General features: G+C 37.5%; 1 protein-coding gene across 5 annotated transcripts in view; it reads left to right on the plus strand.

Annotated features, from left to right (window-relative positions):
- LOC132116998 (probable E3 ubiquitin-protein ligase HERC1) overlaps positions 1–26,495 on the plus strand; it is a 74,755-nt gene that overhangs the window by 35,241 nt on the left and 13,019 nt on the right. For 2 of the 5 annotated variants that reach the window (XM_059525967.1, XM_059525969.1), the window contains exons 26-61: positions 688–926; positions 1,009–1,206; positions 1,363–1,483; positions 2,699–2,939; positions 3,236–3,390; positions 3,901–4,160; positions 4,254–4,358; positions 4,453–4,620; positions 4,701–4,940; positions 5,906–5,989; positions 6,103–6,319; positions 6,458–6,767; positions 9,195–9,979; positions 10,958–11,159; positions 11,707–11,864; positions 12,532–12,615; positions 13,659–13,851; positions 14,078–14,205; positions 14,281–14,489; positions 15,716–15,984; positions 16,063–16,115; positions 16,198–16,395; positions 16,486–16,660; positions 17,236–17,485; positions 17,713–17,929; positions 19,055–19,317; positions 19,404–19,531; positions 19,671–19,795; positions 20,086–20,301; positions 20,390–20,517; positions 21,375–21,574; positions 22,417–22,531; positions 22,753–22,884; positions 22,968–23,069; positions 23,162–23,335; positions 25,411–25,716. In XM_059525967.1, the coding sequence (XP_059381950.1) occupies positions 688–926; positions 1,009–1,206; positions 1,363–1,483; positions 2,699–2,939; positions 3,236–3,390; positions 3,901–4,160; positions 4,254–4,358; positions 4,453–4,620; positions 4,701–4,940; positions 5,906–5,989; positions 6,103–6,319; positions 6,458–6,767; positions 9,195–9,979; positions 10,958–11,159; positions 11,707–11,864; positions 12,532–12,615; positions 13,659–13,851; positions 14,078–14,205; positions 14,281–14,489; positions 15,716–15,984; positions 16,063–16,115; positions 16,198–16,395; positions 16,486–16,660; positions 17,236–17,485; positions 17,713–17,929; positions 19,055–19,317; positions 19,404–19,531; positions 19,671–19,795; positions 20,086–20,301; positions 20,390–20,517; positions 21,375–21,574; positions 22,417–22,531; positions 22,753–22,884; positions 22,968–23,069; positions 23,162–23,335; positions 25,411–25,716 (7,148 nt within the window). The remainder of the gene's footprint in view (positions 1–687; positions 927–1,008; positions 1,207–1,362; positions 1,484–2,698; positions 2,940–3,235; positions 3,391–3,900; positions 4,161–4,253; positions 4,359–4,452; positions 4,621–4,700; positions 4,941–5,905; positions 5,990–6,102; positions 6,320–6,457; positions 6,768–9,194; positions 9,980–10,957; positions 11,160–11,706; positions 11,865–12,531; positions 12,616–13,658; positions 13,852–14,077; positions 14,206–14,280; positions 14,490–15,715; positions 15,985–16,062; positions 16,116–16,197; positions 16,396–16,485; positions 16,661–17,235; positions 17,486–17,712; positions 17,930–19,054; positions 19,318–19,403; positions 19,532–19,670; positions 19,796–20,085; positions 20,302–20,389; positions 20,518–21,374; positions 21,575–22,416; positions 22,532–22,752; positions 22,885–22,967; positions 23,070–23,161; positions 23,336–25,410; positions 25,717–26,495) is intronic. The other 3 variants (XM_059525970.1, XM_059525968.1, XM_059525971.1) reach the window with 3 other exon arrangements.

Here is a 26,495-nt window from a genome sequence, read left to right on the forward strand (position 1 = left end):
ATCTGATCTCATATGTAAGATTCCTTGCGTCTGATCTCACATATCTTACATCTTTAATATCTGATCTCAGATATTGTGGGTATTTTGCAACTTTTATTCGTTTTAACTGTCTGATCTCACAGTTCAGTTATTTGATTAAACTTTTTACCATGTCTTTTATCAACTGTCTGATTTTCTGTTTCTAGTCTCGCATGTCTGATCTCACATAACTTCCCACATATTGATCTTACATGTATGCATTCTCAAATCTGATTTCAAATAGCTTACATATCAGATCTCACACATATTGGATTTGTTGCAAATTTTATCTTTTACCAATCTGATCTCGCATGTCAGATCTTTGATCTCTCATTTCTGATTTCTCACATCTTGCATGTCTGATTTCACATATATCAAATAATGAGTCTCTTACGTTGCACCGGTCTGATCTCACATATCTGATCTCTCTCATGTCTGATCTCACAACTGCTTGATATCTTGCCTTTCTAATCTCATGTCTTCCCTCATGTCTAATCTAATTTCTGTTTTGTCACACATCTGATCCCACACATCTCATTTTGATCTTGCTTGTCTGATAACTCGCATTGCATTTTTTCCTCTCTCTTTTCTTTCACATAAACTATAATAATCAGTTTTAGTTTGCTTAAATATCACACCTCTGAGCTTATCAGCCTTGTTTCTTGCAAGGCCTTCCACTCTGTTCTTTGGGCATCATGAAAGATGCCTGGGAGCGACTGCGACAGTGCATCAGTCCCACTACTGTGCTGTGCCCGGACGGAGGTGGCACACCCATCCTGGGCCAGGTCTTCCATTTCCTGTGTAGGAGCATCCTTCGAACCTCTTCTCTGGTGGACAAAGATGGAGGTGCACATGTGGATCCCAAAGACATCACCATAGCCATGGCACAGCAACACCAAAGAGCTCAGGTGGCATCTCCATTTCAGGTCCATTTTACTTTCAATAACTAGATGTAGAGACATCACAGTTGTTTTCATACCCTCCATCCAGGTTCGTTTGGAGGCCTTGTGTCAGATTTCCTCCTTCCTGTCAGAGATGGAGGAAAAGAGTGTCAGCTCTCTGGCGCCTCCTCGTTTTCCAGGCCTCTTGCAGTCAGTGCAGCTGCAGTTCCTCTCTGGCTGCTTTGGTCTGGGAGACCCGATCACTGGCAGTCTAGCAGCACCTAACAACAAGATTCACCATTACACCGTAAGACACACTGATAATGACATTTCCTCAAATACAAATCACAATTTTTTCCAAATTTCATGCATGATTTTTTTTTCTTGACTTGAACATCTCCCTTATAGATTAGGCCTATATTCTCATTGAAGTATGATGTTTGAAATGTTGTTTTGTGTCTAGGCTGGGACTCAGTCGGCTCCTATCAGTGTTCAGAGGGAGTTACAGTCTGCAGCTCACACGCTGTACCAGCAACTGGTGCGTGTGCTCAGACAGAAAGTGGTGCTAGAAAGAGAACAGGCTGGTGGGTAATGCTTTTTACTCGAGCATGTAGCATTTGTCTAAATGCACACAAAAAAATATTTTAGAAACCAGTTAATTTTTAATGGCCATTTTTAGTTTTATATAAATACTTTTTTTTATATATATACTTTTTATGTAAATGCATATAATCCAAATAATGAAAATGGTACTGATATTTACATCTAACTAAATATTTTATAATTGAAATGTTCGACTAATATAATTTGACTTTATTTTTATTTTTATTAATAACGAGCAGCTATAAATAACAGGGTAAATAATGTTATTAAGTGATAGTTAACCCAAAAATGAAAATTATGTAATTAATGACTCACCCTCATGTCGTCCCAAACCCGTAAGACCTTCATTCATCTTTGGAACACAGTTTAAGATATTTTAGGTTTAGTCCGAGAGCTTTCTGTCCCTCCATTGAAGCTGTGTGTACGGTATACTGTCCATGGTTAGAAAGGTAATAAAAACATCATCAAAGTAGTCCATGTGACATCAGAGGGTCCGTTAGAATTTGTTGAAGCATTGAAAATACATTTTGGTCCAAAAATAGCAAAAACTACGACTTTATTCAGCATTGTCTTCTCTTCCGTGTCTGTTGTGAGAGAGTTCAAAACAAAGCAGTTTGTCATATCCGGTTCGCGGACGAATCACACGATGTAACCAGATCTTTTTGACCCAGTTCACTAAATCGAACTGAATCATTTGAAACGGTTCGCGTCTCCAATATGCATTAATCCACAAATGACTTAAGCTGTTAACTTTTTTAATGTGGCTGACACTCCCCCTGAGTTCAAACAAACTAATATCCCGGAGTAATTCAATCTACTCAAACAGTACACTGACTGAACTGCTGTGAAGAGAGAACTGAAGATGAACACCGAGCCGAGCCAGATAGCGAATATATAATGCCTACTGTACTATGCACATGCACTTTTCATATCTTAGTTGGATAAACAAGGGGAAATAGTATCAATATTGATGTTTATTTTATCTTTACATTTTATTTGTATTTTTCCATTTAAAATAATTATTTTTAGTTTTCGTAATATTATCATTACCAAGTAATTTAATAGACATTAGTTTGTGATATTGCTTTGTGGTTAAAATTTAGTTTGAATATTTTATAGTTTGGCATAGTCTAAGTACTCTAATAATATGGCAGTTTAATTAAGTAGTGATTTAACATAGATTTGTCTCATTTCAGGCTCTTATCAGCACCTGCTGTTAGCCACAGTCTTCGCTCTGAACTTCCACTATCAGCCGGTGGATCTGGTGGTGATAATTAAATGTGGCGTCCTGGAGATCTTGTCCACACTGACTGATAACACCTGTGTGCTGGTGAACCAGCGCTGGCTGGCCGCCTCCATGTCCGGTCACATGCAGCTCGGTGGGGCGGTGAAGCTGGCCGCTGCCAGACTCCTGCAGATATTTGCCATAGCGGCCAGGTGAGATTATAAAATTTATAATTAAATGCCGAACAGGAGAACGCCTCCCATGACATGCTCTCAAAACCTCACATTTTGAAAACTGATGCCTTATATAATCGTGTTCAAAGCATTCTTGTTTCATCATAATATTGCTTTAATTTAACAGTTCTGCATTGTAAAGAAACTCCAAAACATAATTTCATATGGATGTTTTGGTATGAACAAACATCCCGACTGCCAATAAGAGCAACAGTACCTGGCTGCAGACAATCTAGGTTGTACAGCTGCAGTTAAATAAAACTGTGTTTCTCTAGTTCCTGTGAAGAGGCCTTGCCATTGGAAGTGTCCCAGGCTCTCATGGATGTAATGAGCGAGCAGCTGCAGGGATTGTTACATGCAGTCCGGGAGCAGGAGGTGCTAGAGAGGGATTCCACAGAGCACATCCATGAAGAACCTTCCAAACAAGAAAGTCAGTCATTTCAGCACAAGATTCAGTGTTTTTATGAACATTTTATATAACACTAGTCATAAATATTACATTTAATCTTATTGTTTTGTCATTGCATATTGACATTTTTTTGTAAAAATTTTTTAACTAATTACTTAAATTTTTTATTATTTATTTATCATGCTTAATAATGAGTAGGTAAAATAAAAAAATAATAGCTTTATTTCTAATGAACTATTTTGTAATTTACATTTAATTGTGATAATAATAATAAATTATAATATATAATATATGTAATTATGTAAACAAAAACGTTTATTTTGGATGTGATTAATCGCAGTTAATTGTTTGACGGGATATATATATATATATGTATATGTATGTATATGTATGTATGTATGTGTGTGTGTGTGTGTGTGTGTATATATATATATATATATATATATATATATATATACATACATATATACATATATTTATATACATATACAGTTTCTAACTATTATATATATTATTTTGTTTTTTTTTTAGGTGCAGATTTAGTTCGTAGCAGCAGGGTTGTGGAGTCCCAGCTTGCTGACTTTCTAGTCTTCCTAAGACGCATTTTGTCTTTAAGGGTTGCCAAAAGAGTCTCTGCGTTTGTCAAGTGGATTGATCCACTGATGACAATAATCTCGTACAAATGCAGCTCTGAAAATCCACACTTCCACAACCTGCGGACGAAGCTGCTGGCCTTCCATATTCTGGAAGCTCTTCTCCCTGCCTGTTCAGACCCTGTTGTCATAAAACAGGTGAGAAAATAAGTGGTTTAGTCAATGCTGGGCACCTGACACTAAATTATTGGTGGACTAAATAAGAGTTTACCATTTCATTTTTGTTTTCAGATTGTTGATCAGTTATTTAGCCTTTTGTCCACATACATGTGGGAGGAACCTTTGGCCCTGAGGAAAAACTTAGAAAAAGAGAGAACTTTGGAGAACTCCAATAGGGTATTTAAACACATCTTTTTCTGTTTGTTGTACAAATTTTACCCAATCGTATTTGTGTCCATGCATTTTCGATTTTTTCTTACTTGTCCCCCAGGACAGCGGAAATGAAGATGAATGTATTCCTATTGGTGATTTCTCTTTCGACCCTCATAAACTGATCTGTTGTTCTCTGGAGAGCGGGAATGTACTGTCGCATGGCTCGGGGGGGAAGGGGTATGGTTTGGCCACCACTGCTATCACATCTGGATGCTTCATCTGGAAGGTAACAATACAAATACAGTCACTGATGTCCCTTGTCTTTTACAGGCTGTGCTTTATAATGTTTTTGTCTCCATCTCTTAGTTTTATATCACTAAGGAGAACAGGGGAAATGAAGGGACATGTATTGGAGTGTCCCGATGGCCCATCCGGGACTACAACCATCGCACCACCACAGACATGTGGCTGTACCGGGCCTACAGCGGTAGCCTGTATCACGGAGGAGAGCTGAGCCGAGCTCTGCCCTCCTTCACCCAGGGCGACACCATCACCTGCATCCTAGACATGGAGGCCAGAACGATCTCTTTCGCCAAAAACAACAGGGTCAGTGTGTTCATGACCTTAGTTTGAATGCTTTTCCTGTTACACCTACTGGTTTTAATTTGGTTCTGTGAACGATTATTTGTTTTAGTTTTTTCGGCAAAGTGATTACAGTTTTCGACACATTTAATGCAACAAATTCATAGTTTAAATCTGTGATCTGTCTATTTTAAAATTCTTATAACTGTATTTCATAGACAAAGATACAATACAAAAAATACTGAAATCCACGTGACTGCAGTTTTTTTTTCTTTTTTTTTCCTTCAATATCAAAATTTGATATGAATCCCAAATCAACTTTGTCTATGGAATATAGTAAAATTTTAAATGGACAAATCACAGATTTAACCTATATGATTTTTTAAAATTATTATTATTAATGTGTGTGTTTTTTTTATTTATTTATTTATTTTTAACAAGCTAATTTTAACAATACTAATTTAAGGTACAATAATACATGGATTATAATTACTATCAAAAAGTGTTGCTTGATTTATAAGCTAGTAGAACATTTAAAGTTGGAATGAAATACAAATTAAGAGTATGATAGATTTAATATTATTTTTAATAAATGTGTGCAGTGCTTATGTGTGCATTATTTTGAAGGAAAAAGGTTTGTAAAAACTTTATTTTTCATTCATCAATTGCATTGGTTGGTTAAGTTAATTCTAAGAAAATGAATACTTTTAAAACTTCAATAAAATCCAAACAACTTAAATTAAGTCCTGTATTACATTATTTCTTGCTGAATATTCTGTATAAAATATACTAGTTACGAAGTTATGCACAAAGCGACAATATGAAATACAATGCAAACAAAATGTTTGTAATACAATAGCTTAAATTCACGCTCCATTCACATGGAAAATAATTTTCAAAACTAAAATGATAATGCAAAAACAGTAATGAACCTAAAATGGAAATATATGGGTTAAGCTGAAAAATGAAGTGTTTTTTTTTATGTGTAGGAGTCCAAGCTAGCGTTTGAAGGAGTGGATGCCACAGAGCTCTACCCCTGTGTTCTTTTCTACAGCAGCAACCCAGGAGAAAAGGTCAGCCTCTTGAACCTCAACACCACTTTTGTTGGTTAAATTGTTACATTATAATTATATAATATATTCTAATTCAACTTTTAAAACCCTCCTGTTCTTCGACTGGCCTGTAGGTGGCACTATGTGACCTGCAGATGCGTGGCATGCCTAGCGATCTCCTGCCAGGAGAGCCCTTGTGCAGCCCGAGGGCCACAGTTCTGCTGGAGTCCACCATTCAGCTGCTAAGACGACTGTATGTGAACGATGACTGGGTTCAACATATCAACCAGCACATGCTGAACAAACTACAGCTCATCAACCCTGTCATGAGAGAGGGACAAGTCAAGATAGGTCAGTTAACTTAACGGTCTGTTAAAACCGTATATAATATAGAATTTGTCCCATTAAGTACTTTTTAGAAAAAGCTTTTTGTAAGAGGTTACTATGCCAGTTGTGTTTGAAGGGTTAATATATTTCGTCCTCTGCTAGCAGGTCATGTCAGTAAGGAGTCTGATGAGAAATGTGGGGTGAACAGAGAGCGGGGCTCTGCTTGGGCAGATGTCGGGACGTCGACAGACCACCTCTCTGGCCCAGCGGGGCTCTCTGACACCCAGCTCAGCGTGTTGTGCACTGAAGTCTGGCCCGTCATGGCCCTGATCGGAGGGGTGGACAGCGGTCTCCGTGCTGGAGGGACCTGTCTGCACAAACCCAGCGGTCGACCGGCGACTCTGCTCGGGGTCTTGAAAGAGGGAAGCCCATTGGCTAAGCTTCAGTGGGAGGAGACAGATTTTACTGTGAGGTAAGCACACAATTACATATACACAGTATACAGTATTCTTACAGTCAAATAAATGCAGTAATAAAATTATTACATTTTCTATTATAATTTAATGTAATGTATTATGATTATTATTAATAATCAAAGAGACAAAATAAAAAAAAGCTACTAAGCAAAAGTCTGTAAAAGTTGTGAATGATGATACAAATAATCAGTTAATATTGCTTGTTTTTTATTATTAATTTATAATTTTATTGATCTATAATTTAATAATGTTAATTCAATAGTTTCAATGTAATAATTAGATATAATAAAAATAAAGGCAAAGGTCAGTAAAAATAATACACAAAATATACAATAATAACCATGAATCATTATAATTTTCACATTTGTTTATTACTTTTGTTTTTTCTGAATGACTTAATGTCTGTTTTATTATAAAAATAAAAATTAAATTAAATTCATTTAAAATTTTGTCATACAATTCATAATAAAAATACTCATTGTTTTGTATTTTTTAGAACAAAGGGTTACATTTTGGGTGTGTGGGGGCTGCAAAAAAATTAAGCGAAAACAAAACTTTGCAAAATGAATTTTATATGTTGTCAACATGAAGTTCACATGTTAGCTTACATGTGACAATATTTTACAATATTTTCTACATCTAACAATATTTTATTAGTGGTTGGAACAAAATTTTGTCTGATTAATATTACATTTTATATATATATATATATATATATATATATATATGTGTGTGTGTGTGTGTGTGTGTATATATATTGCGGGTGGGCGATATCTCTATTTAAAATATATCGAGATATTTTTTAAACACGATATGGATTTTGACATATCTTATATATCGATATATTGTTTATATTTAATTCTGATTCCGCCACTTTGCTTGTTTGTCTTCTCTGTGCTGTGCTCGCCCCCTCTCGCCCCACGCCTCCTTGCTTTTGACCCCCCTCCCCTCGCGTGTACAGAACTAGTCTAAAAAAAAAAAAGGACAATTGGCTCCATTATATGTAGATACTTCGGTTTTCAGACGTCGGGAGAACAGCAGGCAGCCACGATGCAGAATCCAGTCATAAAAACGGAATTTACAGTTTAACGCGAAATGGCACGGAATTTGTCAAATTTTGAATGAATTAATCAAAAGTAGGTCATTGCACTTACATCAAATCGCGATATGGACTAATATCTGCAAATATTAAGCCGTAAAGGTCTATTTAAATATGAATCCTGCGTGTCTGTGTTAATGAATGGCGTAGAAGCGCGTCTTCATTCAGTAAACACACGGAAGCGCGCGTGACACTCGCAGTGATTTCAGCTTCTGTCATCTCACTAAATCAGGACGTAACACATGAAGAACATCTCCAGAACTGCTCTTGAGAGTCACTTCATGAGCATCTGACCGTTTGATTTGAGTAAAACTAGCATCATATATCACATCATAGACTGTAGTATCACATACACAGAACTGTAACGGTTCGTCAAAATAAAAGTATTTGCCAGAAATCTATTACTATTGTTCAGCAGAATGTACATAGCCAACTACTACTACTATTAAAAAGAAATTAGCATAATTTTTAAAGGAATAATCACACAACATTTCTTCCATTTTTTATTTTTAATAGTAAAACCCCTTTATTTACCAAAAAATAAAGTTTGCTTAATTTTAAATAATTAAATGATAAATTAAATGAATGTTTTATGCCTTCATTTGATAACCAGAAAAATGTAAATACACAGAATTTCTGAAGGGAAAAAACATTTCACATAAGGCTATTGTAAGAATTTGTGTAGAATTTTTAAGAAGTAATTAAGTTGTTTTTATGCATTTAAATAATTACACATGCTAAAACACAGAATTAGGTAACAATAAAACATATGGTGAAGAAAAAATAAAACGTTTCATAGGGCCATAAACATGTAATATTTGGCATATTTGTTTTTGCAGTAGTTTTTGGGGGGTTATTTTTCCTGTAAAGATATCGAGATATATATCGTATATCGAGATATAGCAAAATATATCGAGATATATTTTTTGCTCCATATCGCCCAGCCCTAATATATATATATATATATATATATATATATTTAGATAGATAGATAGATAGATAGATAAAATATACAAAACTTTTTTTTTTGAGTAAAATAGTGTAGTGCTTTGAATTAACGTTCTCCAGCTCTGTCATTAGTTTCTATGTTCAGATGACACTGTAATTTTTGTATGTTATGTATGTTTTGCCAGTTGCATGCATCTTTTTTCCTTTTCGATTTCTTCACATCCTTTTTCTTGTATTGTCTTTTGTCCTCTTCATTTTTTTCTAATCATGGCATCCTTTCCTTTCCACTCTTTTATTTCTGTCTTGCCCCTTCCGTCTCACTCCTCTCCTCATCTTCATATTGCTTGTGACCTGCTGTGGTCCCACTAACCCAAAGCTTCCTGAATTCTTGGTCACCCAGCGACACACCTCTCTCCTCCCTGGAGCCGTGTGACGTCCCCCAGCTGGACATGTCCCGCTGCCGTGGCCTCAAGCCATCAGTGTTGTTCGACCTCCTCCTGATGACCGGCATCTTAGAAGAGCAGGAGCCTTTTTCTGGATCATCCCAAACATCTGGATTGCCACGAAACCGAATCAGCTCTGAGGGCGGCCCGCGTAGCGAGCTGGAGAGATGTTTGGATGAGGACATCATTTGTATTATGATGGACGAAGAGGGAATGAGCTTTCCGTTGGATGTGGACAGAAATAATGTGGAAGAGAGGAGAGCTGAGAACCAAGATGACACGCTCAGATCCCTCATACAGTCAAACGAGGAGCGTGTTGGGGCCCCCTGTCCACCATTACTTGCACCACAACCCAGAGTGGACTTCTTTGCTTTGGAACTGCGAGCAGTCCGCATTTCCTACCTCCTTTTGGGGGCGCTAAAATCTCTAGCTGTCATTCTGAGCTGCGGGAAGTTCACAGATCTCCTCCTGGTTCCCAGATCAGATGCAGGGGTCAGTGTTAGTAGCCCCGACCCAGCGAGAGCCTCTGCTGGTGCGGAGGAGAACGCTGAGCTGCACTCTGTGCTGCAGTTTGTGGTGCGGAGCATGGTGAAGTGGGCTGTCAGATCCTGTCCGATCAAACAGGCAATGGCTTTATCAGACCTTGAGAGGGCCCAGATCATCATCTTTAAAGGAGTGCTGAGCAGACTGCACGAGGATGGAAGCAAAGAACACAAAGGTCTGGAGCTTTGGCAGCAACATGTGAACAATACAGTTTAATCAGTTGTTTACAACCTTTACCGTTGAATAATAATAATTCAACTTTTTAACTTAATGATTCAGTAATAAATGTAATTTAATCATTTTAATTCATTTTAATTAGTTAATTATTATACATATTATAATTTCTGTTAATTTATTCAATTATTAATATAATAATTGTATAGTTTTAATATAATGATTGAATGTATTTTAGTTATTAATAGGAATAAGGCAAAAGTAAAAAAAAAATTATTATTAAATAATAAATTATCAATATTACTACTTTTTTTAATTATTTATTCATAATTTAATAAAATTCATTTAATAATTTAAATATGATATTTAAATATAACAAAAAGAAAGGCAAAGGTTGGTAAAATAATAATTCCCAAAATATACAAAAATAATAAACATCATTACCTTCAAATTATTATTATTATTATTACTTTTGTTTATTTTTATACACTTAATATAATTTCATAATTTAATAAACAGCATTATACTTAATATAGTTTAATAATTATTTTAATACAATAATGTAATTTATTCTTCTTCTTATTATTAATAATATTAGTTGTATTTCATATAGCTTAGAAAGGCAAACGTCTAGAAAAATAAATTATTATTACTAATGTTTATTTGTTTTAAATGTATTAATATAATTTACTAACATTTAATTTTAACCTTTAAAAGGCAAAAGTCTGACACTAACTCATGATCATTAGTTTATTTTTACATTGCTTAATATATTTTATAATTTAATTTAGTAACTTTAATATAATAATTTAATAGTAGTAGCAATAGCATTTAAAGTATCTTAGAAAGGAAAAAACATATAATAATAACTACTTCTACTACTACAAAAAATATTAGCATGGATTTTTAATTTAATATTTGTTTGTTTTTTGTATATGAATTAATTTGACTCTTTGTTCTGTCGTGTCTGTGTACACAGATTCAGGAGGTCACTCGTCCTCTCAGCCCGTGTCCAAATCCTCCAGTTCAGTCTCGCTTTACAGCAATGGCTCTGAAGGCACCGCCATCTTCGGCCAATCAGCTTCACCCTCCACCAATGATCTCACATCCTCGCTCCTCACCGCCCTGCAGGCTGATGGCCTGGAGAACTTTAACCCCTTTCTTCCCATCAGCCTGCTACAGTGAGTTTCTCTTTCATCCAAGCCCAATTATTATTATTTAAAGAGTGTATTATAAAAGAGTCTATCAATCAGTGAAGTATTATAAAGTACAATGAAGTAATGCCATTGTGTTATAACATCTGAGGAGTCATTTATCTGGCAAGTAATATGTGTACAGTTTTTAATAACTGTAATAGTCAATGTCAATTTGAAAGAAAGGGACCTGAGACAAGGGTCACACACACACACAAACACGGTAAACTCTCTGACATGCCTGGATATTTTCACTCCAGATCAGCATCAACTGAGACACACACTCACACACAGGTTACTGAGAGTGTGGGTGAGAATGCAGGTGAGTGTGTGTGTGTAAATCCGTGCCTGTGTGTGTTATAAACTCATAAACACATGCTCCTCTTAACCTCAGGCGTCTGAGCATGGCTTAATGACACGAGGGTGATTACCACCTCAACATAACACACACTCAAACTGAAGGTTCGCTCTAGAACAGGTGCTAGCGCTTCTCTTGTGTCTGTGTGTGCATGTGTGTGTGGCTGGGCTCCTCTAGGCGGATGGTGTTGGCACGTTTTCCCACATTGGCAGGTCTCGTCCACAGTCCGGTTCTGCCCCCCGGGCTCAGCCTGACGAGCTCGGCCTCCTGTGAGGGCTTCACTGAGCAGCAGACCAGCTTCCTGGAGCCCTGCGGTCAGACCAGGACCCCCGTGGGTAAGACGTCCAGACAGACTCTAGAATACAAGTAGCATGTGGCATCCATGGGCACAGCCTCATATTGTCTTGATTTTTTTTTTTTTTTTTTTTAATGATTTTTTATAAACTGATCTTAAGATCAGTTTATGTAGCGTCAGATGGGAGCGCTTGAGAAATGTAACTCCTTAATTTAACCATGAAGCCTATGCATGTTTTACACTTGAGTCTTGCTTTGGAAGGCGTTTTGGGTTTGTTGCATACTGTACTCGCTGATTGCTAAAAAGTATTTGGCTTTTTTGTGCATCTTTACACCCTGTTGAATGGCACCTTGAATCTCACAATGAATTTCCAATTTTTTTTTTTTAATAAAAAAAATATTTTTTATACACTGGGGTCCAAAACTTGAACACTAGTGGGAAAAAAAAACATTTTATTTTGTATTATTATTATATTTTTATATTGCACTTCATTTTATTAATTTTATTATCAGATGTCAGTCTGTGTGGAAGACTGACATCTGTGGAAAAATACAGATAATAAACTTTATTAGATGTCAGTTTTTAAATGCAGGTATTTTCTAAATAAATTATTTAAAAACGTTATATTTACCTGACTGACTGCATCAGTCAGCCCAGTCAAGATACATTCTGATGCATCACTGAATATTTTAATATCTGTCCTTCAGAACAGCCCCAAATGTTTGTCCCAGTGCGCTTGCTTGAGATGGGCTTCTCAATGAGACACATCTACAGGGCCATGGAGGCAGCAGGTACCAGCGAGAGCTTGCAACATCTAGCCAGACTCATTCTTACCTGCTAAAGGGGACAATCATGTTACAATGCTTTATGGAATTTTATTAGAGATTAGGAAACCAATGATGACTAAAAAGAGTTGGATAATTCTGTTGAGTTTTGTACTTTTGATTATTTTATTTATTTATTTTGTCTCTAATTATTTACTGACTGCTGATGATGCTGTTATTACAGTAGATACACTCATTACACTTCCCTGTGAGATCCTGCTTCAATTCACCCCTCACTGTTTTCCCCAATAAAACACTCCGCTGAATCATGGGAAATATTAGAGGAGCGTGCATGAAGTCTCGTTTTCTGTTATGAATGCTCCGTTCACAGTTCAACACAGTTCAGCTTATTTATATAAATATTTTGTATGTATTTGAAATAATCATTTTATTGCATACTTACATTTTCTTAAACATTATAGTTATACAAAAATGCAATTGTATATTTATTTTTTGTTAGTAAAGACAACTTTAAAAAAAAAAAAAGCCTATTTTGTTTTATCTATCAGTAGTGAATTCAGAATTATTTTTTTCCCCTTTTTTTGTCTCTGTTTTTTTTTTCGCAATTGAGTTTATATCCCACAAGTTGTAAAAAATATAGTATTATTTTATTTAGAAGCTATATCATTACATTTAGCAATTCTGAAATTGACCTGGAATAAAAAAAAAGACAGAATTGTAAGATACTAAGATGAATATAACTGTGAGGGAAAAAAAGTCTGAAATGCGAGATAAAAAATGCTTTTTTTTATCTCATGGCAGAAACAATCTTCCATAGATATCTAGTTAAATCAGTTCTGTATTAAAGTTTCCTATAATATCTAGTCCAACAAGTCTGCTTCCATAGAAAAACTAAAGTAATCCAGACAGTCACTTTATATACAAGTTTCAAGCATTTTTCATACACTTCGGACCAAAAGGATTTTAAGATCACAAGAAACTTTAATTCATTCAGGTGTGTCTAAACGTTTTTTGAGTGTTCTCCCTGACCTCTTTGTGACCTCTCTCAGGGGTCACTGGAGAGATGGACTCACGCACCATCGAGGTGCTGGCCAGCTGGATGCTGGAACATCCCATCACAGGAGAGGGCTCATCTGTAGGCGGCGCCACTGATACGCCCTCATCTGAAGGGCCAGAGACGGTCCAGTGCCCTGAGTCTCCAGCTCGTCTCACCCTACAGGAGAGCAGAGAACCCTGCGAGAGGTGAGTTCATCATGCATACACGACATCCTAACCAGTGATAAGTGCTAAATTACACCGCTCGCATGTTTTGAGTCCTAGCCAACCAATTTCATGTTTGCAAGATCTCAATGCTCTACAAAATTTCCTAAAAACTCATATACAACAGAGCACACTGCAAGGAAAATTGTCTCCCAGAATGGGCTCATTTCCAATTATCCTTTGTGTGTTTTGCCAATTTGTTTTCCAGTCTGTTGGCAGGTTTGGACTTGGTGGAGAGAGAGAACTTCTTAGATGTTCACCTCACCAGGAACAGACCCCCACCTGCACGGAGGCAGCGGTCCGGAGTAACTCAGAGAACGTCCTTCAGGAGAGCAGGTCAGAATCACATACAGTATGGTTTCTTATTAATTCAGCAAGGATGAGTTTGCTCACCTTACATGTTGGTTTCAGACTCCCCATCCCCCATTCCTGTCCCATCGCTGTACGCACAGGACATGGGAGTGGCAGAGTGGCCAGAGCGGGCCGAAACGCACCCGTTTGCTGCTGAAGACGACTCCGAGCTGGGATACATGGATGATCCGTACCAGGAAGAGCCGTATGAGGAGCTGCTCACCCCAGAGTTCATCACCTCTGAGAGGGACACGCTGTGGATGGTAGAGGTACTGGAGACGCTATTGTTTTATCTGTTGTTTTTCTGTCTATTTTTTTATCTACCATTCGTTCTATCATTCTATGTATCTATCTATTGGTCTGTCTGATTGCATGTCGTTCTGTCTGCCTTTTGTTCTGTTGTTGTATCTACCATTCTGTCATTCCCTCTGTTTATCATTCTGTTGTCATTGTTCTTTAATTCATGCTGTTTTTCTCTCATTCTTTCAATCATTATATTTTTCTCGTTCTGTCTTTCGTTCTATTTTCTCTCATTCTTTCATTCATTTTATTTTTCTGTTGTCATTCATTCTATTTTTCTATTGTTCTATCATTTGTTCTACACTTTAGTGTTTTTTATACATTCTATTCCTTTATCATTCTGTCGTGTAATTTTCTATCGTTTTGTCATTCTCTATTTTTTCGTTCTATATTTCCATCGTTCTGTCATTCATTCTATTTTTTATCATTGTGCCATTTGTTCTGTTTTTCTATTTTTCTATCATTCTCTCATTACTTTTATTTTTCTATTGTTCTCTTTTGTTCTTTATTTCTATTGTTCTGTCATTTGTTTTCTATTTTTATCATTCTGTCATTTCAGTTTTTATCTCGTTTTCTCTTGTTCTATTTTTCTCTCATTCTTTCATTCCATTTTTCCATTGTTTTCATTAATTCTAAATTTCAATCATTCTGTCACTCATTCCATTTTTTCATTCTATCATTTGTTTTACGTTTTGAATGTTCTTTTATTCATACAATTATTTATAGTTCTGTTTTTCATTCTATTTCTTTATTTTTTTGTCATTCGTTCTATATTTCCATCATTCTGTCATTATTCTTTTTTATTGTTCTGTCTTTTGTTCTATTTTCGGCATTCTTTCATTCATTCCTTTTTTCTGTCATTCTCTCATTAGTTGTATTATTCTATTGTTCTGTCTTTCATTGTCATTCTTTTTTTTCTTCTTTTCTTCTTTCATTCGTTCTATTTTTCTCTCGTTCTTTCATACGTTCTATTTCTTTCTCACTTTGTCATTCAGTCTTTCTGTCTATTGTGTGAGTCATATTATCGTCGTCTATCGTTTTGTATTTCTATCATTTATCGTTTTGTATTTCTATCGTTGTTTTCTCTTTTATTTTCTCATTCTGTCTGAATACTGTTGTTCGTTTCATCATTCTGGCTGTTTTGCTTTTCATATTATTTGTCGGTTTATGAGTGTATTTTTCATTGCTGTCTCAGGGAAGAGATGAGCCTCCGGATCCGCATGAGATGGTGGAGTGTGAGCTGTGTAACACACTCACCCTGCAGTTCAACAACCACATGAAGCGTCACCATCCGGGCTGCGGTCAGAGCGCCGGTCGCCGTGGTTACCGCAGCAACGGAGCCTACGTGGACGGCTGGTTCGGAGGTGAATGCGGATCAGGCAGCCCGTACTACCTCCTGTGCACTGCATGCAGGGAAAAGTACCTAGCCTCCAACCTGGGGGTTATGAGCTCTAAACAGGACAGGTGAAGATGAAGAAACGATGAACATGCAGTAGCCTTTGACTTTTTTGCTATATAACAACCCAGATGTTGTTTTTCCAGCGCAAGAGGTTTGGCGTCTGATCTGATTGGTCAGTTAGATGGTACATCAGAAGGTATTTGTGCAAACTTTTTAAATAACCAGCACTATCCATTTTAATAAATGAATGTGTAATGATTTGAATGTCTCTGTATTAGATGAATGGGATCTAGGTAACCAGGGAGACTCGGATTCAGACAGGCTTACAGGTTTGGAAGATTTTGTGATTCTTCTGAGGCCTTTGGGTCTGAGTGAGAAGAAGCCCATGCCCAATCCAATCCCCTTCACTGAACACGACCCGCTCGGAGCCCTCGTTAGTGGTTCGGTCAGCGGAGACAACAACCTGCTCTACAAAGGTAATGTTCTTCTTTTGTTTCATGTTTCCTATAAGAGCTTTTCAAAATCTCAGTGAAATGCAGCAGGTTGTGGTTTGTTTTTGTGTGTAGGTGTTGTCAGCACCGAGCTGAAGAGCTCCTCGGTTCCTCTGAGTCTCGGGGAGCAGGCAGCATCCCTGCGGGAGCCCCAGGAGAGACTGTTGGCTCTGAGGAGAGTCACCTCCACCGCTCAGATCCTGCTGGCCTACAGTATAGTGATAAGAGCTCTCTCACAGACATCCACCAGGTAACAACCACTCATACCGGACTTCCCTCATCGAATCTGACATCTCATACTGTGATGGATCCATCAATGTCTGACTGACCTGCACCGAATCGAAGCCTTGCAGGATTCCATTATTCACCCATCAGCATCACACTCATTAGTCACATGTGTTACCCTTCCCTTGGCCATTTCATTATATTTGACGAATTTGTTTATTCTTTTAACACATTTTACTTTATTTAAAACCATTTAGCAAAATCCTTACAGATTTTCCTTGCCTTGCCAGAAAATAAACTCCTTCACACAAATCCAGTATTATATATATGTATATAATACATATATAATAATGAGTGATTTATGCATATGTTTATTTTATTTATTTATAATTTTTTTGTCCTCGTAATCTTAAAATCAAATGAATTTTTTTGTATATGGTGCACTTGTCATGGTGCACTTGTCCAGTCATGTAGCCAGTTTAAACCCTAACCTTTTTTTATAACCCACTGCAAGCCCTTAATTTTGTATATATATTTTTTTTGATAATCCATATCGATGTACAAATATACACACTGTGTATCTGTCACCGTGTGTTTCAGTAGTTCAGTGTGTAATCAGTCCAGTGGTCTGGAGGCTCTGGGTCTGGCTGACATCCGTATCCTGGTGCGGCTGATGTGTCTGGCAGCAGGGGGGCGTGTCCACACAGGCGGTGGCCAGCAGGGAATTGGGCGTGGCTCTGTGAGTGATCGCACAGGCTCCGCCTTCCTATCCTTCCTCAGCTCTGCTATCGGCAGTTTAGTGTCTCACAGTCCTGCTGCCTACAGAGAGTTAGTGGACATCTGCACTCAGGTAAACTCTCTCTCTCTCTCTCTCTCTCTCTCTCTCTCTCTCTCTCTCTCTTTCTCTCTCTCTCTCTCTGTCTCCCCTCCCTCCCAGCTGTCTTTCTTGTCTCCTCTACTAATGTTTCTCACCTCATTATCCTTGCTATGCTCTTCATCATTCTCTCCCTTCAGCTCATTTAATCATCCTGTCTTGCGTGTAATCATGCTGTCTCACCTGCATGTCCTTCCTCTCAGGATCTCATGGCAGCAGCTACAGGGATGAACAACAGCGCTATCACCTATGCGCAGCAGAGGATGAGGCAAAGCTCCGCCCTCAAGGGGGCGCCACAGGAGCCGAGAGAACGGACCCCGCCTACCTTCCTGGTCACACAGAGTCTGGTGTCCCTCCTGACGGAGAAAGGCATTCGATACCGTTATAATGTGCAAAGAAGCGATTCCACTGAATCAAAGGGTAAAGAATTTCTCAAAACAGTACACATTTATATGTTTTAGTTTAATTTAGACCAGCGAATTCCGAACTGTCATCCAAACTCCTTAGAGCTGAAATATTTTAAGTGAATTTAAAAAAAAAAAAATTTTTATTATTATAATTGTTTTTATAATATCTAATGGTCACATGACATAACATGTAATACTTGTTATATTTATAAATGTAATACTTATAAATATTACATTTTAAATATTAATATTAAAATATAAAATATTAATATATAATATTAATACTAATCATTCATTTTAATAATAATTAATTAAGTTTACATTTTATTATTACATTTACAATAGTTTTTTTTTTCTTTATCAGCTTTTTATAAACCCCACTGTCATGGAAATCCTGCAAGCATCAGGATATTTTTATTTATTTGTTTATTACCTGTATTCATTTTTATTATTAAATATTTTGTTAATATTTCAGTCATTTTATAACACATTTGCAAATTTGTGGTTCTTTGTCAGATGATGGCCACATGACAATAATTATAGTAAAATCTAAAAAGATTATAAAAATAACTAAATATTTATATTTTAGGTCACTATCATAGAAAACCTGTAAGTATCAGGATTTTTTTTAACTGTGCACTTTTATTCTTTCATTCATTATTAGTTTTTCTTAACTTTTAATAAATCTCACTGTCATGAAGTATCAGTAATTTTTTTGTTGTGTTTGTTTAAACTGTTTATTGAAGTATTTGAGAGTTTTACACTGCGATTACCAGGTCTGGAAATCATAAAAAGGAAATGTCTATAATGAATTAAATTTATTTCTTATCTTATATCTTCTATCTTCTCTTACCTTTTCTTCTCTTAGCTTATCTCTAAAATATGTCATTGGTTAGAAGTTGCTCCTTAAGAATGCAGTGTCTAAATAAATAAATAAATTAATTAATTAATAACCAGTAATCATGATTGGCTGGATTACTCACAGTATGGAAAAGTCATGGACAGTGGTCAAAGGTTTTGGGAACCCTGCTGATTTTAATTTTAGTGACTCACTTAGGTATCCATATATAATTTTTTAAATAGCAGTTAATGATTTGGAACTAACTTATCCTAATTAACTCTGCATGTGATTGGACAGAAGGCGGAAGCCCTCCACCCTCAGGTCCCCCTCTTTCTCAAGCGGGAATGCGGGTAGGGCCGCTGGAGCTGGCTAATGCACTCTCTGCCTGTGCCCTGTCGGCCAGGCTGACCAGCAGACACCGACAGTGGGCGGCACAACAGCTGGTCCAAGCCTTGGCGGTCTCTGAGAAAGACAACCCTGTCAGACCTCAGACATACAGTGACATGGCCGGAGATCTGCGCAAGTGTCCCATCAAGAAGCTGGAAGGACATCTGAACAGGGTAAAGAGGATGTAGATGCAATGTCTTGCTAGTCTCTTTCTCTTTCTATGTCTTGGCTTGTTCCTGATTGGCTGCTGTGTTTGTAGGTGAGCAGCTGCAGCTGGAATTCAGAACAAGGTCTGTTGGCCACCGGCTCACAGGACGGGACTGTTCGACTGTGGGCCGTAATGCCGAACACAGCAGAACTGCAGCACACACACACCTGCAGCGTCAGGTGAGATTCCCTGCTTTTTCTCTTTGATTAGGAAAGAGAGAAATTCCAGATGTTTCCTAGGTCCGTTGGGAAATAATTTTTCTGTTGATTGAGACACTTTGGACGCTACCAGATGTGTGTTTGTGTGTGGTCTCTGCAGTGAGGATGCTCAGAGCTCAGATGGTTCAATGGGATCTCATCTGCTGTCCACCGTATCGTGGAGCGCAGGGGGAACTCTATTGGCCGCCTTCCAGAACAAACTCATCAACATCTGGACTGTCAATGGTCAGACCAGCATCCTGCTGTCACACACTGCACTACTGCTGCCAAATCTTATTTGTAATCGAACGGGCATACAGTAATTTATAACTGATTGTAAGCGCAAGTAAACGTGAAGACAATATTAATGCTAAATTATCTCTATTTACTTATTAATTGTTTCTGGACTTATTGTGCACAATATATCAGTTCATGTTATTCTGAAGAAAAAAAGTTACCATAATCTTGCATCAAAATAAGTTTATTTGCTTCTGGTTGTGTTATAGAAGCATCTTTTAAAACCTTCTTTCCTGTAGGTACTCAGGCACACATCGAGGCTCAGTCCTCCTGGGTCACTGCACTCTCGTGGGTTCAGACCTCCACTCCGTTCCTCAGTCAGGAAGCCTGCAGTCAGGTCAGCGCTCCTGAGAGTCTGCTGGTGGGCCGGCTGGATGGCTCCCTCTGCTGGCTGGAGCTCACAGACGACTTGAGGGTGGAGCGAACAGAGCTCACTCACTGCTACAGGAAAGAAGGTTAGTCCATAAATGTGCTGAAGATGTTTCATGAAGATGTGGTGTGTTCTTGAATTCAGTGGTGAATGACTGTCACTGTGTTTTTCAGCACCTCAGTGTCTGGCTTGGTACAGTGTTGAAAAACCCTTTGCTGTGGGCTATCCCGATGGCAAAATTCTACTAGCAACAGCTGAGAGCTACGAAATCGAGCCGCCTATTCTGCTAACAGCATTTCCTGTGAGTATGGAGTCCTCAAAACAAAGACAAACACTTCATTCACCAATAATGATGGTCTGGTTAGTGAATAAAATCATTTATGTGGACTAATTGAAATTGTTTGTTTGTAAGTGTTTGTAAGATAGGAATAGGGATAGGAATCATAAGCAACACTATATTTTAGAAAATATTTTCTTCAATAATTTTTTACTCAAAATTGGCATAAAATATAATAAGTAAATTAATATAATTTAATCAGTGATGGTGATGAACAGTAATATTCATTATATTATTATCAAAAAAGTTAATTATTTGTTACACAAATAATTATTTATATGCAAAAAATATTAAGCAGCTCAGCTCTTTTCAGCAGTTGTTATAATAATAATAATAATAATAATAATAATAATAATTAATAATATGTTTCTTTATCTCAAATTCAGCATATTCGAATGTTTTCTGAAGGATCATGTGACACTAAAAGTAAAGACTGGAGTAATGATGCTGAAAATTCAGCTTTGATCACGGAAATAAATTACATTTAAAATATATTCAAATAGAAAAAAGTTATTTTAAATTGCAGTCGTGTTTCTACTGTACCTTTGTCTTGATAAGAATTCTTGAAGAGAATTCCTTCAGAAACATACAAAATCTTGCCACCCATAAACTTTTCATTACAAAATACAATTTTCATTCGATAAAATGCAACATGGAGACTTTTGGGAAACCTTTCAATGATGACCTGAACAAACCAAATGAACTGAATTAGTGAAATTTATTTGGTTTCTTTACACATTTCAGACAGATTGAAACTGAACACATACTTTGACCCAAATGAACCCATATGTTTTGAGAGTAACATGCTTTTATGTTGACAGGAGAGTGTGAGTGCGCTCCGGTGGGACCCTACCGGTCATCTGCTGTTGTCTGTGGGCCGCTCTGAGGTGGTGAAGATCTGGGGTCGTGCCAGTGGTGCGTGGGTCACCCTCCACTCTCTGTTCCACATGGGCACAGTCAACACGGCCGAGTGGTGCCCTCTGCCCGGCAGAGGACCGGAGCCTCGTCTTATGATGGCAGTGTGAGTGTGCCACATATGCTTTATAGTCAGTACAGCGAATTTTAGTATCAGATTCACTCATTTCATGTAGAAATCTTAAAATGGCATTGAAATGGAAATAGAAACCAGTGTTATTTTATAGTATCATTGAGACGCTATTACAGTTTTTTGTAATTTTGTTGTGTGTTTTTGTTGTTTTTAAATGTTTGTATAGTTTTAATTATTATTATATTTTTTTTCCAGTTTTAATTTTTTTTTTTTTCAAATCAAGTTAAGCTCAATAAAATTAGAAATGTTGCATTTGAATTTTTTATATTATATTTCATTAAGTAATTTTATTCATTTTTTTTGCCAGGTATAATAATCCAGATAGCAACAGATTTTTCTTTCAATACTAAAATAGAGTGTAACAAATTATAATAATAAAAAAAACATAGACAACTCAAAACAGTACAATTTAATAATGTAGTAAAATACACAGGTAAATTGTTCATAATAAAACCTGTGACATTCATTTAGATAATAGATTGAACAGAAGTAAAACCTAAAAGTCATAAAGAGGGTTGAAAATAGATGAAAATTTGTCAAATTAACTGACGACTTTTGGGGAAGAAACATTAACATTATAAGTGTGAATCAAGTGGTCCTAAAATGTTACAAAAGTGTATAATATGGCACTATTAATATTTTTCACACCATTAACGTGAAGAATGGGTACAAGATATCTCAGAGGAGAGCTTTAAATGAGTCCTTCATAAAGTATTTTTAGGATATGTAGACATTTATCTGTTATGTTGGTACTCAAGGATGCACCGGTGTCTAATCCATCATCTAAATATTACGATTTTCCTTTATTTCTTCAGTGGATGTCAAAATGGCCTCCTGTATGTGTGGACTCTTCCTCAAGGGGGCACTAATGTCTCAGCGCCCAATTTCCTCACCCCTTCTACCAGCCAAGACAAGAGCAGTGCCATCAAGGTCAGATTGATTTATGTTTTGTTTTGCTTTTTGGGGGAGATAATTTACTTGGATAATAACTTAAGCCTTCTTATTTATTGCCTGTTTAACCTTACTTTTAATTCACTTTATTACTGTTAGATTACTTGTCACTAAATGTATTTTTTGGAGTTTGTAAGAACAGTTTAAGGAAGCTGTGTGTGTGTGTGTGTGTGTGTGTGTGTGTGTGTTTTGTGTTTTAGCGGGGCAATGCTAAATGTGTTTTCCGCCTGAGTGGGCACATTACCGCGGTAAAGACCCTGTCATTTTGTCCCAGTGGACTTGCACTGGTGTCTGGAGGAATCGGAGGGGTGCTCAACATCTGGTCTCTCAGGGTGAGTCAAATGCTTCTTATAGGTATTTCTTTTATTAACTTTAATAAGCTCCTGTTTTTAATTGTGACTCCCCTGTGTTCTAGGATGGTTCAGTCCTGCAGACTGTGGTTACAGGAATGGGATCTGTGGTTTGTACCACCTGGATCCCACACATAGGGGTGACTGCTTGTTCTGGTAGATCAAAGGTACTGAGCACTTTCTGAAAAAGTGTTTAGTTAAATTAATGATTAATTAAAAAATTTGTAAGAAATGTTTAATTCTGTTTCTCCTATCTCAGGATGTTTTGCTAATTCGCTGTACCCCAGACTGGATTTCTCAGAATCACGTTCTGGCCTCCTGCCGTTCCGTTCTACGCAGTCAGGGCATTCTGGGATTGAATCGTGCCCCCTGCATGGCCGTCTTTCTTGAGCGCCTTCCCACATTGCTTCAGGAGCAGTACAGCTATGAAAAGGTACATACAGTTTCTCATCAAAACCGAAAACTCAAACTACATCTAATGAGATATATATTGCTGTCTTTGCGTTGTGGACGATAACTGCTAAATATTTTGTTTAAATCTATGCTAAAAAAAAAAAAAAATGGCTTTAAAGGGGGAAGTTTTGCTATAATCTTTTACCATCCCTTTAAGTTAGCAATCTAAATAACTAAATCGGCAAAAATACTTAAATTGCTGTGTTTACTGTATTTGTGAACAAATAACGTATTTTTCGGACTATAAGTCGCACCTGAGTATAAGTCGCATCAGTCCAAAAATACGTCATGATGAAGAAAAAAACATATAAATCGCACTGGACTATAAGTCGCATTTATTTAGAACCAAGAACCGAGAGACAACATTACTGTCTACAGCCGCGAGAGGGCGCTCTATGTTTTCAGTGTAGGCTACAGGAGCACTGCGCAGCATAGAGCGCCCTCTTGCGGCTCTAGACGGTAATGTTTTCTCTTGGTTCATTTCTCTCGGTTCATGTCAAATTAATTTTGATGAATAAGTCCGGAATATATGGTAAATGCAGTCTTGGTGAGCTTCTTTAAATGGCAAACCTTAATTATTCCATAATTATTTCTATGAAAATGGTATTCTCAGTGCATTATAGATATTATATAACAATATATCCTTTAGGGCTGTGACGGTGGCTGATTTTTACCACCGCGGTAGTCATGGACCAACAACCGCCGGTGGCGCGGTGTTTGAAAAAAAAAAAAGGCGATAATTTTTTTCCAGTTTAACTTATTCAAATTATTTTACGTAGGGGCGGGGATGGCCACCCACTCACAACTGCTGCTTCTGTCACTTTTTCTCAAGACAAGAAGTGAATTTATTCAGTAGCAGAATGACTGAACAGGAGACATTTCAGACACGCGCTCCACTTCACTTTATTATCAGGTGCAAGTTAAGTGAGCGCGGACGGTCCTGTGCTGAAAGGCGGTGCGCGCTTCCTTTGTGCGTATCCTTTCATATCAAACTGTGAAATAAACTATGTGCAAGCAGTGTCGTGGTCAGTTAATTCATGGAATTACCAAAAAAGGTGATTAAAGCTGACTTAAACTGTGCATGCATGTGATATATTTTATATATATTATATACAGGATATATTTATATGCACGTCTAGAAATCAGCCCAGCACTGTCTCACTCATCTAACACATCCTATTTAACTTTTCAGTTCGTGTTTATTTGAGCACTTCTGTCAGTGAACGCTGCCTGCAAAACACTAAAATAAATATCAAAGAAATCATGTTTATTTAGGCTACAAGAAAGTAGCCTAAATAAGAAAGTTAAATATACCCTAACGGATGCGAGCGACGCAACACTAGAAAATACTCATTATAATCAGTGATGCTACACTGGATGCAGCACAACACGACATGATAAATCCCCGTCGGGTCTGTGATGTAGGCTACTGACACAGAGTTCAAATGTCCTGTATAGACACTAGACAGACTGAACCTGTCGCAACGCGGTTGTTGCGTCTGGTTTACTTCACCAAGCAAGCTCAGTAACTCCTCATCTGCACGTGCTCTCTTTGAAATAGAAATCGTTGCCATATTTCTTGTTACCATCTTTTATTTATCGCTGTCTCGTTTGTATTTGGCCAGTTTGGAGAAAGCCTCACCAAACCTTACCAGCCAGCGTTTGCGATCACGAGAACTTGTGTAAACGCTGATGGGTGACATGAATGCAGATGACTCCAGATCGGTGAGGTGGTATTTGCTTTCCCAACAAGATCCATCGCCCAACACTAAATTAATTTGTTGAATGTATAAACTGTATTTTCCCGTGCTCAAATCTGCCAATCTAAAGGAAACGCAGTGTTTGAAGTAATTTGTTAATTACCATAGACTTAGAATTTGCAACTATTACAGTTATTACACTTATATACAAAACTTTGTATTATGTTTGTGACGTCACGTGCACTACCGCCGGTGGCAGTAGACAACCGCGGTAGCAACCGACCACCGCGGTGACGCGGTTGTCACGGCAACCGTCACAGCCCTAATATCCTTTCATGTGTGTGTTGTTCCTCAGAGTCATGTGATGGCAGGCGATCAGTTGACCCACAGTGCCTTTCTTCAGAGTCTGGCCGCTCTGGCCGTGGGTCTCTTCTTGGATAAGTTACTGTGCCATCAGCCCAGGCCGCCTCACCACAGCGGGACAGGGCCGGATCAGGACGGGGCCCCTGGATCCTTCTGCCCCTCAGAGTGGAACTGGCTTTCCATCTATTCAACCACAGTGAAAAGCGCAGAGGCGTTTGCTCGTGGCACCGCCTTCCCAGAATCCTTCATTGCACCTGAATTCCATCATTCTGGATCCACGGAGTTGACCAAACCATTGGTAGGATGCAAAGGAATGAATCCATCTGAAATACTTTTTATTTTTCAGAATCGGCTTATAATGTTAGTAAGGTTTCTTTGCACAAAAAAAAAAAATCTATTTATTTGAGACCTTTTTTGACACTCGTTTTGACACTTTATATTAGAATATTAAATGAGGTGTTTTTGCTGCTTTACTTTTAAGAAAAGAAAAAATACATAACGAGGATTAAAATGAGAAACAGTCAAATAATCAAATATTACAGACTAAGCATAAAAGGATGTAAACAATGAAATAATGACAACACTAGTGCAATCATATGGAAAAAATGCAGAAAAGTATAACACTAATATAATTTCTGAAATTTCTAACCGTTACTGACACCAGTGGCCGTTAGAGGAACTGCAGCCAGTCTCATGCTCGTTCTCAGTGCGCGCGCTCTTTTTTTTTTGTCTGAATTGTGCTGGAGGCTGGTCGCTTCTTTCCATCCGCAGAGTCCATTTAAAACATTATTGCCGCTTACTATAATGGCTGGTGTGCCGAACGGTTGTAAGCCCAAGTAGACGAGAACCCGCATGACATCACATTTTGTGAATTTTCGCGCCAATTCGGGCCCGACTCCTCCCCACACTTAATTCAGCCTACAGGCTGATAGAGGCAACCTAGTGGACAGTCGAGGTGTCATTCTTTTTTTTTACATCTTGGTTGGCTCATACATGTACAAATGAAAACTCTATCTTAAAGATTTTTTTTAAGTAAAAACCTCCACATAGCTCCTTTAAGTTGATGTACTAAAATAA

This window comes from Carassius carassius, chromosome 36 (assembly GCF_963082965.1).
Source record: "Carassius carassius chromosome 36, fCarCar2.1, whole genome shotgun sequence".
Classification (NCBI taxonomy): Eukaryota; Metazoa; Chordata; class Actinopteri; order Cypriniformes; family Cyprinidae; genus Carassius; species Carassius carassius.